At 58.0% G+C, this 12,889-nt stretch overlaps 1 protein-coding gene across 2 annotated transcripts; it reads left to right on the forward strand.

The window, feature by feature from the left end:
- Positions 1–289: 289 nt before the first annotated feature.
- LOC139170878 (dual specificity testis-specific protein kinase 1-like) lies at positions 290–12,404 on the forward strand. Of its 2 annotated transcripts, XR_011559676.1 has the most exons (10): positions 290–387; positions 4,435–4,637; positions 7,707–7,828; positions 7,958–8,006; positions 8,932–9,081; positions 9,579–9,752; positions 9,869–9,952; positions 10,143–10,229; positions 10,456–12,038; positions 12,107–12,404. XR_011559676.1 is itself a non-coding variant. In XM_070758450.1 (9 exons), the coding sequence occupies exons 2-9, from the start codon at positions 4,449–4,451 to the stop codon at positions 10,555–10,557; spliced, it is 957 nt and encodes a 318-aa protein (XP_070614551.1). In that variant the 5' UTR covers positions 290–387; positions 4,435–4,448; the 3' UTR covers positions 10,558–12,404. The 2 variants fall into 2 exon arrangements, 1 of the variants encoding a protein (XP_070614551.1); XM_070758450.1 differs by having other exon boundaries at positions 10,456–12,404.
- The last annotated feature ends 485 nt before the right edge of the window (positions 12,405–12,889 follow it).

Raw genomic sequence — 12,889 nt, forward strand, 5'->3', positions numbered from 1 at the left:
CTCCATGGAAACCGAGTCGCCGCGAGCCCCGCCCCCCTCCGCGCGCTCTCCTGGCCGGGCGCCCGCGAAGGTGTGTGTGGGGGGGCCGTTCCTGCTCCGGAAGCCCCGCCCTCTCCGCCCCCTTCTCTCTGCGCGCTCCCCCCCCCGCTGCCCCCGCTGCCAGGCGAGAGGAGGGGGGCGCGCTCTGCACGTGCTCAGAGGCCGGGGGGGCCACTCCAGGCGGCCCCTGCAAGGGGGGGCGCAGGGGGAGGCGCTCTCCCTTCCCCGCCCGCTGGGTGGCGCTGGACCGGGCGAGGCGGAGGCGGGAGCGGAGCGGAGGAGCCCAGCGCCGTCTCTGCGCCCCGCGGTTGGCACCCAGGAGGATCCTCTCTCCCCCCCCCCCGACAGGTGAGCGACCCCCGCCCCGGTGCCCTGGCACGACGCCGCCTCGGCCCCCACGCAGCCCCGAGAGCGGGACGGGAGCCTTCCCCCGTGGCCGAAGCCCCGCCGCCCGCCCTCCTCTGGCCCCGGGACCCGCAAGGAGCCGCCCGGCTCAGCTGCCCCCGGGAGAGGCCGGGCATTGAGGCCACCTCTGCCCCCCCCCCCCCAGGCCCGCTGCCCCGGCCCAGCCCCCCCGAGCCCCGGCCTCTGCCAGGAGGGAGCTCTGGCGGGGGGGGGGTGCCAGGCTGGTGCTGCCCCAGAGCTCTAACGACGCTGGGCGTGACTCCACATCCCAATTCCTGGGAAAGCCCCCCCCCCACCCCCCCCGGGTGATTCGCCTTCTGCGGCTTTGGCTCCGAGCTGGTGCGACGCCCGCAAGGGAAACTTCCTCTGACCCAGATCTCTGCCCGGGGAGGAGCAGCCCAGGTGGGGCCCTGCGCTGGGCTGCTCAGGTGGAGGCCGGCTTTGCCCTGCGGCGTCTGGTTCCGCCGGCTGAGCGCTGGGCTGGTGGGGATGGATGGAGAAGCTGCCCACCATCTCCCGCCTGGGCATCAGGGGCCGGAATGCGGGGGCTGGGGGGCTGGGGGCAGCGTGGCTCTCCCTCTGCTGGGCTCCATGCGCCTCTCGGGGGCTCCGGAGTCAGGAGGCTGCAATGGGGGGTGAGTTGTTTGTGTGTTTGTTTTGTCAAGTGTGTATTGGTGGTATGCAACAATACTGTACAATAATATTTATATACACGATACTAGTAAGGGAGAAACATTGGGACAGGGGACGGAAGGCACTTACGCAGGCCCCTTACTGACCTCTGAGGAATTGGGAGAGGTCAACAGTGGATAATCTAAGGGTGAAGTTTTGGGGGTCAGCTGATACTACAGAGTCTGGTAGTGACTTCCAGGCATCAACTACCTGGTTACTAAAGTCGTATTTCCTGCAGTCAAGTTTCGAGCGGTTTACTTTAAGTTTGTATCTGTTGTGTGATCATGTGTTGTTGTGGTTGAAGCTGAAATAGTCGTTGACAGGAAGAATGTTGTAGCAGATGATTTTACGGGCTGTGCTTAGGTCATGTTGAAGACATTGTGGTTCTAAGCTTTCTCAACCTGGGATTGTGAGTCTAGTTGCGTAGGGTCTTCTGTTGCGAGGGGAGGAGTGGAGGGCTCTTCTAGTAAAGTATCTCTGGACATTTTCTAGGGTGTTTATGTCCGAAATGCGGTGTGGGTTCCAGACAGATGAGCTGTATTCCAGGATTGGTCTGGCGAAATAGAATGTAGCAGATACCGTGTCCTACGCAGAGAAAGTGGGTTGAGGGAAGTGGTAGAGGTTCTCAGCCTTTTGCCAAGAGCAGGACGGAACAGAATTTATTTATTTATTTATTGGATTTGTATTTGTATGGATAGGATTCTTTTACGGGCCAAGTGGGATTGGGCACAGAAGGGATTGGTCTTTGGTGCAGATGCTCTCAGGGGACATCAGAGAGAAAGAGAGATTGGTCCAGAATCATGGCACGTAAGCATTGCCATAGGGTTCGTATAAGCAACCTGGAAACAATCCACATTAATATACATATAAATGGCCAGGATACAGCCAACAAGTCCCAGTCATACCGTCATAAGTGGGAGGAGATGAGTGATGGGAACGATGAGAAGACTAATAGTAACAGTAGTGTAGGCTTAGTGAATAGTTTGACAGTGTGGAGGGAATTGTTTGTTTAGCAGAGTGATGGCATTCGGGGATAAAAACACATTCTTGTGTCTAGTTGTCCTGGTCTGCAGTGCTGTATAGCAACATTTCGAGGGTTGGAGTTGAAACCGTGTGTGTCCAGGATGCGAGGGGTCAGTCAATATTTTCATGACCTCTTTTTGACTCGTGCAGGTGGGCAGCCATTGTCCTTTCTGCAGTTCTGGTTCTCCTCTGAAGTCTGTGGCAGCCCCAAACCCGACAGTGATAGAAGTGCAGATAACAGACTCAAATGATTCCTCTCTGGCAACCGGGTCAGCCGTTCTACAGTGATACCACGGCTGGGCTCACTTGTGTGGGTTGCGTGCAGCTGGGCCGTGGATGCTTTCCTGCTTGGTCCTTCTCCCTGGGGCTCCGGCCTTCTCCTTGGAGGGCCAGACTTGATAGCCTCTGGGCTCCCTTCCTGGCCTCCAGAGCCAGAGCCAAAGTCCTCTCCCCCCCCCCTCCCGGTCTAATTTTTCCAGCCGGCCCTGCCCGGAATGCCCCGTCAGCCCTTTCTGCCTAATGGAGCTGGCATTGATCAGCCACTGCAGGGCCTCTGTGCCAGCTCTGCTTTCGCTGCCAGTGAGATCCGCAGTGGAAGGCGGGGAAGATGTGGTGACAGGCGCACAACACACACACACACACACACACACCTGTGAGCAGGAGTGGAGGCGCTGCTGTGTCTCCAAGGGGAGAAGAGGCCGTCAGGGGGAACCTCCGCAGCCCAGGGCTCCTCAAAGGGGGTCTCCAAGAGGGGGGCTTTCCCTGCAGACGTTTCACGACCCAACTAGACAACAGCATCAGGGGCAGTGGGGTTGGCTGCAAATGCTCCTTTAGATGATGTTCCCTGGTTGGGTCACGAAGCAGTCAGGTTCACAGAGCACCAACAAAACCTAGTGTGGCCTTTATCCCCTCCGTCCACCTGCGTCCCTCCACAGAGCCCCGGCTGTTGCATCCTTCCCATAGCTGGCCTAAGGAGCCGAGGCGGGGCCTCCTCCGTGCCTGCTCCCTCGGTCGTCACGGGCCTCGGGTTCTTGGGTCCAGCAAAGCCGTTTCTTTAGACCAAAGCCGCAATGCTTGCAAACAAGGTCCACAGCTACAACATCCTTGTGTGCTTTTCATTTGTTTTCGAATTTTCCTGATTTTCAAAGTGAGCCTGGCGTTTTCTCTGTTCCGTACTTTAGCCTGATTTGGGGTTTTGCCCCAGAAAGTTTAGCCCACACCCGCCAATTAGCGGTACCCCAAGGAAAGGAAAATGCATGAGAAATTAGGCTGGGTGCGTGGCCTTGAGGGAGGGGCCCCGCTGTGTTAGCAGGCCACAGGCTGGGAACCCAGGGCAAGTGCTCGGTTTTTACGGAGCCGGGAAGGAATTGAGTGGGGGGAGTCGGGCGGCACCAGGACTTGTAAAGCAGAGGCAGGTGGGAGCAGCTCGGGGGCCTCTCTCTCTCTCAGCCCCCCTCCCCCCACATGCCACAAAGGGCATTCCTGCTGTGGTGTTGTGTCCAGCCTGGGAAACTGGAGGCTGCCCCCTCCTGAACAGGCCTGTTTGTGTCTGGTGGACAATGGGCCCCTTTTGCCAGCCCTGCCTGTCTCTGCAGCGGATTCAGAGGGGGGGGGACCCTCACAATGCCTGGGCCAGGGCGGGGGGGGGCAGTTCCACCTACGATGCCAGGAGGGAGGGACGGGGGGGGCTGTGGCAGATGCTGCTCCCTCCACCCAGGAGCTGCCCCAGACAGCAGGGGAGGCCAAGAACACAGGGCAGGAGTTTAGCCCCTGGGAGGCTCAGCCTGACCCCCACCCCCCTCCCTCCCTGAGGGTCAGGAGCAGGCCTGGGGGGCTGGGCTTCTCCTTCCTGGGAGTCTTGAGCACCCACTTAAGTCCTGGAGCAGCAGTTCAGCTGGAGAGGCGGATGGAGAGCCCTTCAGCCCCAGAGAGGCCCCAAAGTGCCTCCCAGGACCCGCCACTCCCTCCAGTCCCGGGAGCTGCTGCTGCCCCCCCCCCCCATTCCCCTTCCCCCCAGTTTGGTTGAGTGAGAAACAAAACCTCTCCTTTCTCTCTGCCTCTCTTTCCCTTTCTTTCTTTCTTTCCTTCCTTCCTTCTTTCTTTTTTCCTTCCCTCCCTCCCTCCCTCTTTCTTCCCTTCCTTCCCTCCCTCTCTCCCTCCTTTCCTCCTTTCTTTCTTTCTTTCCTTCCCTTCCTTCCCTCCCTCCCTCTCTCCCTCCTTTCCTTCCTTCTTTCTTTCTTTCCTTCCCTTTCTCCCTCCCTCCCTTCCCTCCCTCTCTTTCTCTCCTCTCTGCAGGGCCTGCCTTCACCATGCACAAGGTGGCTCTGGCCTCTCCGGATTTCTCCGGCTCAAGCCCCTGCTGTGAGGAGACCCCGGACACTTACTGCCCAGAGGATGACCGGTGGCAGAGGCTGCGTACGGCTGTCCGGAAGCTGGAATTCTGGGAAAACTTTGAGGCGGAGCTGATAGGCAGCGGCTTCTTCTCCCAAGTGTTCAAGGTAGGGAGGGGCTCCACTGGGCGCGTTCAGCTCCCCCACCCACCAGGTTGCCCCCTGGGCCCATTGCCCTACGGTTCCCCTCCCTAGATGGGCAGCGGAAGCCCCAACCTCTCTCCCCGAGTCCTGTTCCCAGGGCGGCTGCAGTGGCTCCATGCGCAAGAGCCGAGCCCTCCCTTCCCCAAACGTCTGAAGTCCAAGCTTCCTGCTTGCATGAGAAACACGGCTGCTCTGAAGGCCTGGTCCCCCCCCCCCTTTAAAAAGAAAATATCATCTTTATGAAAGATAAATAGGGGGGGCTACATAAAGCAAAAGGACTATGCGGATATTGGTGCAAATGTATATGGGTTTAGAGTGGACAGGTACAAGTCAAAACACAGAAGAGGAAAGAAAGCTAGAGAGAGAGAAGGAAGGAAGGAAAGAAAGATAAATTCACGTCTATAAGTTTATCAGAACTGTAGATGAAAGTTTTGAGTTTCTGAACTTGAGTCAGAGTTTAAATTTTGTCGTATTGAACCAGTTCATCCTTGTATCAATGACTCGTAAAGTTATTTTGTAAGTTTGTGGGAGGGTTGTGTGGGTGAAAGGCAAGAGGGTCACACTGGGGCCTGGTTCCCTTCTCGCCCCCTTGTCCCGTGGGACAGCCCGACACTGTGTGGAGCGTTCTGGAAGTGAGGGACAAGTGCGTCAGGGCCTGCCACTCCTCCTCCTCCTTATCTGGCGACTGAGGCACCTGGTGCCAGGTGGGGGCACGACAAAGGCGGCTGCTCTGAGTTCCAGGATTCCCTCCTGCTGTCGCGAAGGTAGCCGAGGCCTTTCGCGGTTCCTCTCCGGGCCCCTGAGGCTGACCCTCCCCCGCAGGGCCATTCTTGCAGCCCAAAGAAGACGGGGTCAGAATCGGCCAGGCCTGGGCCGGGCGCAGGAGACGGTGCCCCTCCCTTAGGAAACCAGGTTGCAAGGCCTTGGTCTCTTCAGCCTTGAAAGGCGGCGTTGAAGGGGGGACTTGACCGAAGGGTATAAAATCCTGCGTGGGATAGAAAAGGTGGACGGAGAAAAATCTTTTTCTCTATCTCACAATACTAGGACGAGGGGACACTCCCTAAGGCTCACAGGTAAGAAACCTAGGACAAATAAAAGGAAATATTTCTCCACCCAGAGTGTCCTTGGTTGATGGGACTCCCTTCCAGAAGAGGTCGTGACATCTGTCAGCCTGGAGAGCTTCAATTGGTCAAGGAGGTCAAGGGTCAAGAACAAGGGGGCACAATCTGAGGTTACTTGGCGGAAAGATCAGAAGCCACGTGAGAAAATATGATTTGACTGAAGGAGGAGTAGATGCAACACAACTGAGGCGGCTTCTTTTTTAAAACTGACCGGGCCCTTGGAGGAAGCTGACCCCCGTCTGGCTCTCGGTTTCAGCTTCCTGGGCAGAGCAGCCCCCTCCTCGTGCAACAGAGCGCAGCCTTTCCATGGCTGATGGAGCCCCTGGCCCTGCCCTGAGCTTCCCCCTCCGTGCGCCTGGACGCCCCCTTGATTGCGGTGGGGCTGGGTGGCTTGAGGAGGGCGGCCGAGAGGGAAAGGGAGGGGGAGGATTAATGTGCAGCCTTGAAAGCATTTTTATGGGGCCACGGTTAAAGAGACGCTGCTGCAACCCACTGCCCGGCTTGGCTCTTGCACCAGGCTCCTGCCTCACTCCCGACACCCCCCCCCAAGAAGGAGCCTAATGGGGTTTTTATGGAGAGAGTAGAGAGCCCCCCCCCACCGCCCAGAAGAGGCCAAACAAGGCTGCCTGTCAATTAGATGACTTTGCAACAAAGGAACCCTTAGCGCATCCCCTGAATCCTTTTCAAAGGCTGCCAGAGGATCGCTCCCCCGCTCCTCCTCCTCCTCCTCCTCCTCCAGGGTTACTCACAGCTTCATAAAATACTCCCACTGCTGCTGCTGCCCTGTGTTGGGAAGGGAAAATAGCTTTAACGTTTCTCTCCGTGTCCCTGGAGCCCCCCAGAAGCGCACGGAGCATTGTCCCCACACGTGGATAGGCCCCCAACACCTGTGCTGAGCTTTCTCCGACACAAAATGCTTTGGGCTTCTGCCCTCCTCGTTTCCACCTGGGCTGGGAATGATGGGAGATATGACTCAGCCATCCAGGAGAAAGTTTGAAATATAGAAACATAGAAGACGGACGGCAGAAAAAGACCTCCTGGTCCATCTCGTCTGCCCTTGTACTATTTCCTGTATTTTATCTTAGGATGGATCTGTGTTTATCCCAGGCAGGTTTACATTCAGTCCCTGTGGATTGACCAACCACGTCTGCTGGAAATTTGTTCCAAGTATCTACTCCTCTTTCAGTCAAATCATATTTTCTCCCGCGTCTGATCTTTCCCCCAACTAACCTCAGATTGTGCCCCCTTGTTCTTGGGTTCACTTTCCTATTAAAACCACTTAAACCCTCCTGAACCTTATTTAACCCTTGAACATATTTCAATGTTTCCATCGCGTCCCCCCTTTCCCTTCTGTCCTCCAGACTCTACAGATGGAGTCCATGGAGTCTTTGCTGCTAGGTTTCATGCTTGAGACCTTCCACCGTTTTTGTTTCTGGCTGCAAATGCAGCTTCTCCAAGGCATCCCCTTCAAGCCCAGTTCCGTTCACCCGTGGGATTCCCTGCCCCAGGAAGAGGCCAGAGCCATCAATGCCAAGCAGCTCAGAGGAGCCTCTGGTGCTATTAATGGCCCCTGGCAAGGCCACTAATCCTTCGAGTAGCTGAAGCTTTGCCCTGATCGCCTCCTGCTCTTTAATGATTTACTCTCTGGGCCAAGCTGGCTCCCCTACGACCTGTGGACCTCAACTCCCAGAATCCCTGAGCTAGCATGATGGGCTCAGGAGTTCTGGGAGCTGAAGTCCACAAGTCACAGAAGAGCCCAGCTGGCCTACTCCTGCTCTGGGCCGATGTTGGGCTTGGGCGGACCTTCCAGAGGCAGCCCTGGACCTCTGAGAGGCAGCTGCACCTGGGTGGGCGCCCGCAAAGGTGGAGGTCGCCTGCTCTGACGCTACCCATGTGCCTGGGCTCCTGGCAGGTGGTGCCGCGTCCCGGGTCAAAGGCCATGGTGGTCAAGATTTACAAGAACGATGCCGACCAGGAGGGGATTGTGCGCGAGATCAGCTTGTTGCAGAAGCTCTCCCACCCCAACATCGTCAGGTGGGTCCCTTGAGTAGATCCCCTGGGGGCGGGGGAGGGGGGCGTGGCAATAGGTCCTTCCCGCTGCCTTGACCCTCCTGCCCCAGTGCTGGGAGGGAGGTCCTAGCGTTGCCTTTCCCTTCCTCTAAGGTACCTGGGGATCTGCGTGAAGGAGGAGAAGCTGTACCCCATCCTGGAGGTAAGAGGGGGGGGATCTCTTTCCCCTGCACAAACAGCAGCTGTCAGTCATCCGGGCCAGGCTCCTTTTAAAGGAAGGGTCCCATGATCTGAGTGCTGGGCAGGAAGAAGAGGTTTTTGGCTCTTGGGAATCTCTTCCCTGGGGGGGGGGGATTTGTCCTCCTCCTGGAACAGCGGAAGCTGAGCTTCTCCCGGGGGGGGGGGGGGCTTCTGTGGCCCCACGCGTCATGTTGCATTTCAATTTTTTATCTCCTCTTTTATTCTCGTGTTGCATTGTTTTGTGGCATTCTTGTGAGACCCCCAAAATCCCACAATCGCAGCAACACCCCCCTTTGATAAATAAGTGTCCTCTCTCCACTTGGCTCGCAATGGGTCTGATGCCCCCAGAGTGGGGAGTTGAGGGGGCTGATATAGCTCCCTCTGGACCTTCACACTCTAGGACCAAGATGATGTAAGGGGGGGGGCGGGAAACCCCAACTGAGTCTGTGTCTCAGTGTTAAAAACAACCCCCCCCCCCCCCGAGGGAATTCCCAGTTGGAAAATCCCGGCTCTTACAACCACAGAAGCTGAAGGGGGGGGGCAGCTTCCTTCATTTTATTTATTTATTTTATTATTTATTTATTTTGTCGAGTACACGTTGGAGGTACGTAAAGATAGAATAATATTCATATACGTGGTACTAGTAAAAAAAAAAGAAGAGGAAGAAACATTGGGGCAGGGGACGGAAGGGGCACTGGGGCACTTATGCCCGGCTCTTCCCCTCTCTTCTGCATGGGGGGGGGGGGTGGGGGGGTTGTGGTTCAGCGGGGCCTTCCCCGTGGGTGGGGCTGCAGCTCCCCTCCTCCTTGGGGTGCTGGAGAGGGTGGGCGTGGGGGTGTTTCGGCCTCCGTGGGAAGCAACTCAACCCCCCCCCTTCTTCCCTTCAGTACGTGAATGGCGGCTGCCTTGAGGACCTCCTGGCCTGCAAAGACACCTCCCTCAGCTGGAAGGAGAAGGTGGCCCTGGCCTCCGACGTGGCCCGCGGGATGGTCTACCTCCATGCCAGGAACATCTACCACCGCGACCTCAACTCCAAGGTGGGCTCTCCCTCCAGCCTCCTTCCCCCCCCCCCAAGGCTCCTTGGGAGCAGACAGACAGACAGACAGACAGACAGACATAAAAATAACAATTGCAATACCTAAATCCAATTAAATTAAAATTAAACAATCTAAAACCCCAGCCACACTCATTCACGCAGTCGGCCAGGGGCCCGAGATCTCATGGCCCCAACCCTGGTGGCATAAGTGAGTCTTAAGACTCTTGCGGAAGGCGAGGAGGGGGGGGCAGTGCGGATCTCTGGGGGGGGGGAGCTGTTGTTCCTTCTTTGGGGCTGGGGGCATGAAGATCTGGGCAGTTGATCCCAGAGCAGGGTCCGCCCAAGAGGGAAAAGGCTGGAGGGAGCCTGGGCCAGTCCAGTTCCCAGAGGTGCCCCGTCCGGCCCTCTCCGGCCACAGCCTGCCCCCTTCCTAGAGAACTCCCGCTGGGCCTGCCAGGAGACTGAATGGTCGTGTCCCCCCGTCCACCTGTTTTCCAGAACTGCCTCATTCGAGTGAGCCCGCGAGGGCGGGAGGCGGTGGTGACGGACTTTGGGCTGGCCAAGGAAGTGGCGGAGCTCTCGGGCCAGTGTCCGGAGCGGAAGCTCTCACTGGTGGGCTCGGCCTTCTGGATGGCTCCCGAAATGCTGCGGGGGGAGCCCTACGACCAGAAGGTGCCTCCCTCCCTCCCCCCGGGGGTGCTGGCTGGGCCTGGGGGCTTGGGGGGGGGGCTTGAGGGAGGGGGGCTGGCGAGTTCCCTGCGGCTGAGCCGGGCTCCCTCCTTGGGCAGGTGGACGTCTTCTCCTTCGGCATCCTTCTCTGCGAAATTCTGGGCAGGATTCCCGCTGACCCCGAGGTGCTGCCACGGACCCAGGTGACCCCCAGGAGACCCCCCCTCCCCATCCCAGAAATTGGTCCCGAGGGGGCCTTCCTGCCCCTTTGCCCCCTTACAAAGCTTCTGCAGCTTTGACCTCCTTTGGGAAGGCCATCTGGAAGGGAAGCCGAGTGGGGAGGGGGGCCAAGGACACCCCCCCTTGAGACCCTCCTCCTCTCCCTCCCTCCAGGACTACGGCCTGGACGTGGCTGCCTTCCACAGCATGATCCAGGAGTGTCCGGAGCAGGTCTTGGATTTGGCGGCCGCCTGTTGCAGGGTGAGCCTCTCCTGCCCCAACGGAGGCCGGAGACCCCCGGGTGGGCTGGGCAGCAGAGCCTCCCTCTCCAGGGGCATCTGCCTGAGAGCTGTGGAAGCGTGGTGGGGCCTCGTGGGGGACAGAGGGACCAGGGGGCTTCTGGGAGGGAGAGAGGGGGCCTGGAGGTGGGTGACTTTGGCAGCTGCCCCTTGACTCACCCCCCTTCTTTTCCCCCCTCCCCCCCCAGATGGAAGCCTTCAGGCGCCCCCCCTTCTCCGAGATCCTGCAGGAACTGGAGGACACAGGCAAACGGCTGGAGTCCCCCGCAGAGAAGCAGCCCCCACCTTGACGCACCCACCCCACACCTGGGGAAATGTGGACTGAAGCCTACCTATATGCCTCAAAGGAAAAGGTCCTGCTGGGGGTGGGAGGTCAGCCCCCCTTCCCCCCCCCGGCCAGATCGGAGGCTTGGCGAGTGGAAGACGCAGCCCCCTCTCCCCACCCCTGCCCCCTCTCTTCTGGACGCCCCTTTGGTCCTTCTGGACTGAGTGATATTGTTGCAAGAAAAGAAACCTCTTCCTTGACCCCCTTCAGGTGGCTCTGGCCAGTGAGCCCAGCTGCGGCCATCAGCTGCCCCCAGTCCTCACTCAGACCCCTTCCTCCCCCTCCAGACCCCAGGGCCCCCGCAAGGGAGCTGCTGCCCGATGAGAGGCGTCACGCCCGGAGAGGGGGCCCACTGCAGGGGGGCAGAGCCCGGCTCTCTGCGTATCTTGAGGGGGGGGGGCGTAGGGGGTGGCCTGGGCATCTCAGCTGCTTGGGGGCGTCCCCAGCCACATTGTCTGGGAGGGCAGAGCCTGGGCAGAAAGGGGGGCTGCCCTGGCCGGGTTGGCTCTCCTGTACCTCCCCCACCCCCCATGGTTGACCCACTCCCCTGGCCCAGAATGGCAGCGAACGGGCCCCCTGGTTCCCCTTAGCCCATGAGCAGGCCTGGAGAAGACCCCCCCCTCTCTCCCCCCCCTTCTCTGGGCTCCTCTTCCCAACCGGGCCGAAATATTGCGGTTCTGCCGGGGGGAGCAGATACTTGGGGAGTCCCCGGGGAGACCTCCGGGTGGGGAGGGGGGCTCTGGGAGCACTCCCAAATTTCAGGAACAGGGGGGCCCCTGAACCCATCCCAGGCACCCAGGCCCCTCCTCGTGGACCCCCCAGGGCCCTGGGCATCCCATAATAGCTGCCCGAAAGGCACTATTGCAGGTGGCCGTGCGTCCCAAATGCGCCCTCTGCAGACCAAGGTTGAAAACGCGTCTCTTGTCTTTGTAAATCAATAAGTTGTGAGCTTTTCCCCAAAACTCCTTAAAACAGCAAACAGCGACAGCCCCTCACACACTTCACTTGTATTGTGTATGTGTGTCTTTGGGTTTCTCCCCTCCCCCCACCCATGTACTGGTAGACCTGCATAGACCTGTGCCCACCACAAGGTGGAGCCCTCGCACCAGCTGTGCTGCATTTGGCGATAGACCTGCATAGACCTGTGCCCACCACAAGGTGGAGCCCTCGCACCAGCTGTGCTGCATTTGGCGATAGACCTGCATAGACCTGTGCCCACCACAAGGTGGAGCCCTCGCACCAGCTGTGCTGCATTTGGCGATAGACCTGTGCCCAATCGCACTTGGCCCATAAAGAATTCTCTTCTATCATATTCTACTAGTAGCAAGGCTGGAGCGCGGGCGTGCAAACGAATGCGCGGGTTAAACGGTTTGGCGCGATCTCAACCCTAGCACCAGCTGTGCTGCATTTGGTGGTAGACCTACATAGACCTGTGCCCGCCACAAGGTGGAGCCCTCACACCAGCTGTGCTGCATTTTGATGGTAGACCTACATAGACCTGTGCCCGCCACAAGGTGGAGCCCTCGCACCAGCTGTGCTGCATTTTGATGGTAGACCTGCATAGAGCTGTGCCCCCCACAAGGTGGAGCCCTGGCACCAGCTGTGCTTCCTTTGGGGAATTCCTCTGCTGGATGTGGGCAGTGGGAGCATTCTGCAGGCACCTTCCGTGCTCTGGCTCAGGGGACGCTTCCCCCTCCTCTTCCTCTTCCTCATCTCTGTTCTCCAGCTGGTATTTTATTTTATTTTTTCAAAGATTTTTATTGTGGGGTGTTCCCCCCCCCCGGGTAATAAATTTCCATATTTTATATATAACCGTGTTCATTTGCCTGTTTGTTTACTTTTCCATCCCTTGACGTATCGTTATAATCCATGCATAATATTTACATCCCCTTTCCTTCAAATCCGCACTTTCCATACTTTTCAAATACACATTTTACTTCCGGTTGCATTTTATCCTGGGGGCGGGGGGCTTCCCTCTCCCTTCCAGGGGGCATCGCGACTCTCTCGGATCCGTATTCGTCTTTGTCTTTTTAATATCGTGGTTGAATCTGCGCATGAGGCCCCCAATCCACCCTTGTGCTCTGGCCTCCCAGTTGGTCTCTACGTTTAAGGTTTTATTGTTTCTCTGTTTTTGAATTGCTCCCCTGGATTCATCGACTGTTCTCTCTTCGTTTAGCATTTCTCTTTCTCCTTCTTCTTCTTCTTCCAACGTTACTCTAGGTTCTTTTGAATAATCTTTCATTCCACCCCCCCTAACAATTGCTTCTTTCCTATGTAGGTTCTCAAAATAATTAATT

This window comes from Erythrolamprus reginae, chromosome 8, assembly GCF_031021105.1.
Source record: "Erythrolamprus reginae isolate rEryReg1 chromosome 8, rEryReg1.hap1, whole genome shotgun sequence".
Taxonomy (NCBI): domain Eukaryota; kingdom Metazoa; phylum Chordata; class Lepidosauria; order Squamata; family Dipsadidae; genus Erythrolamprus; species Erythrolamprus reginae.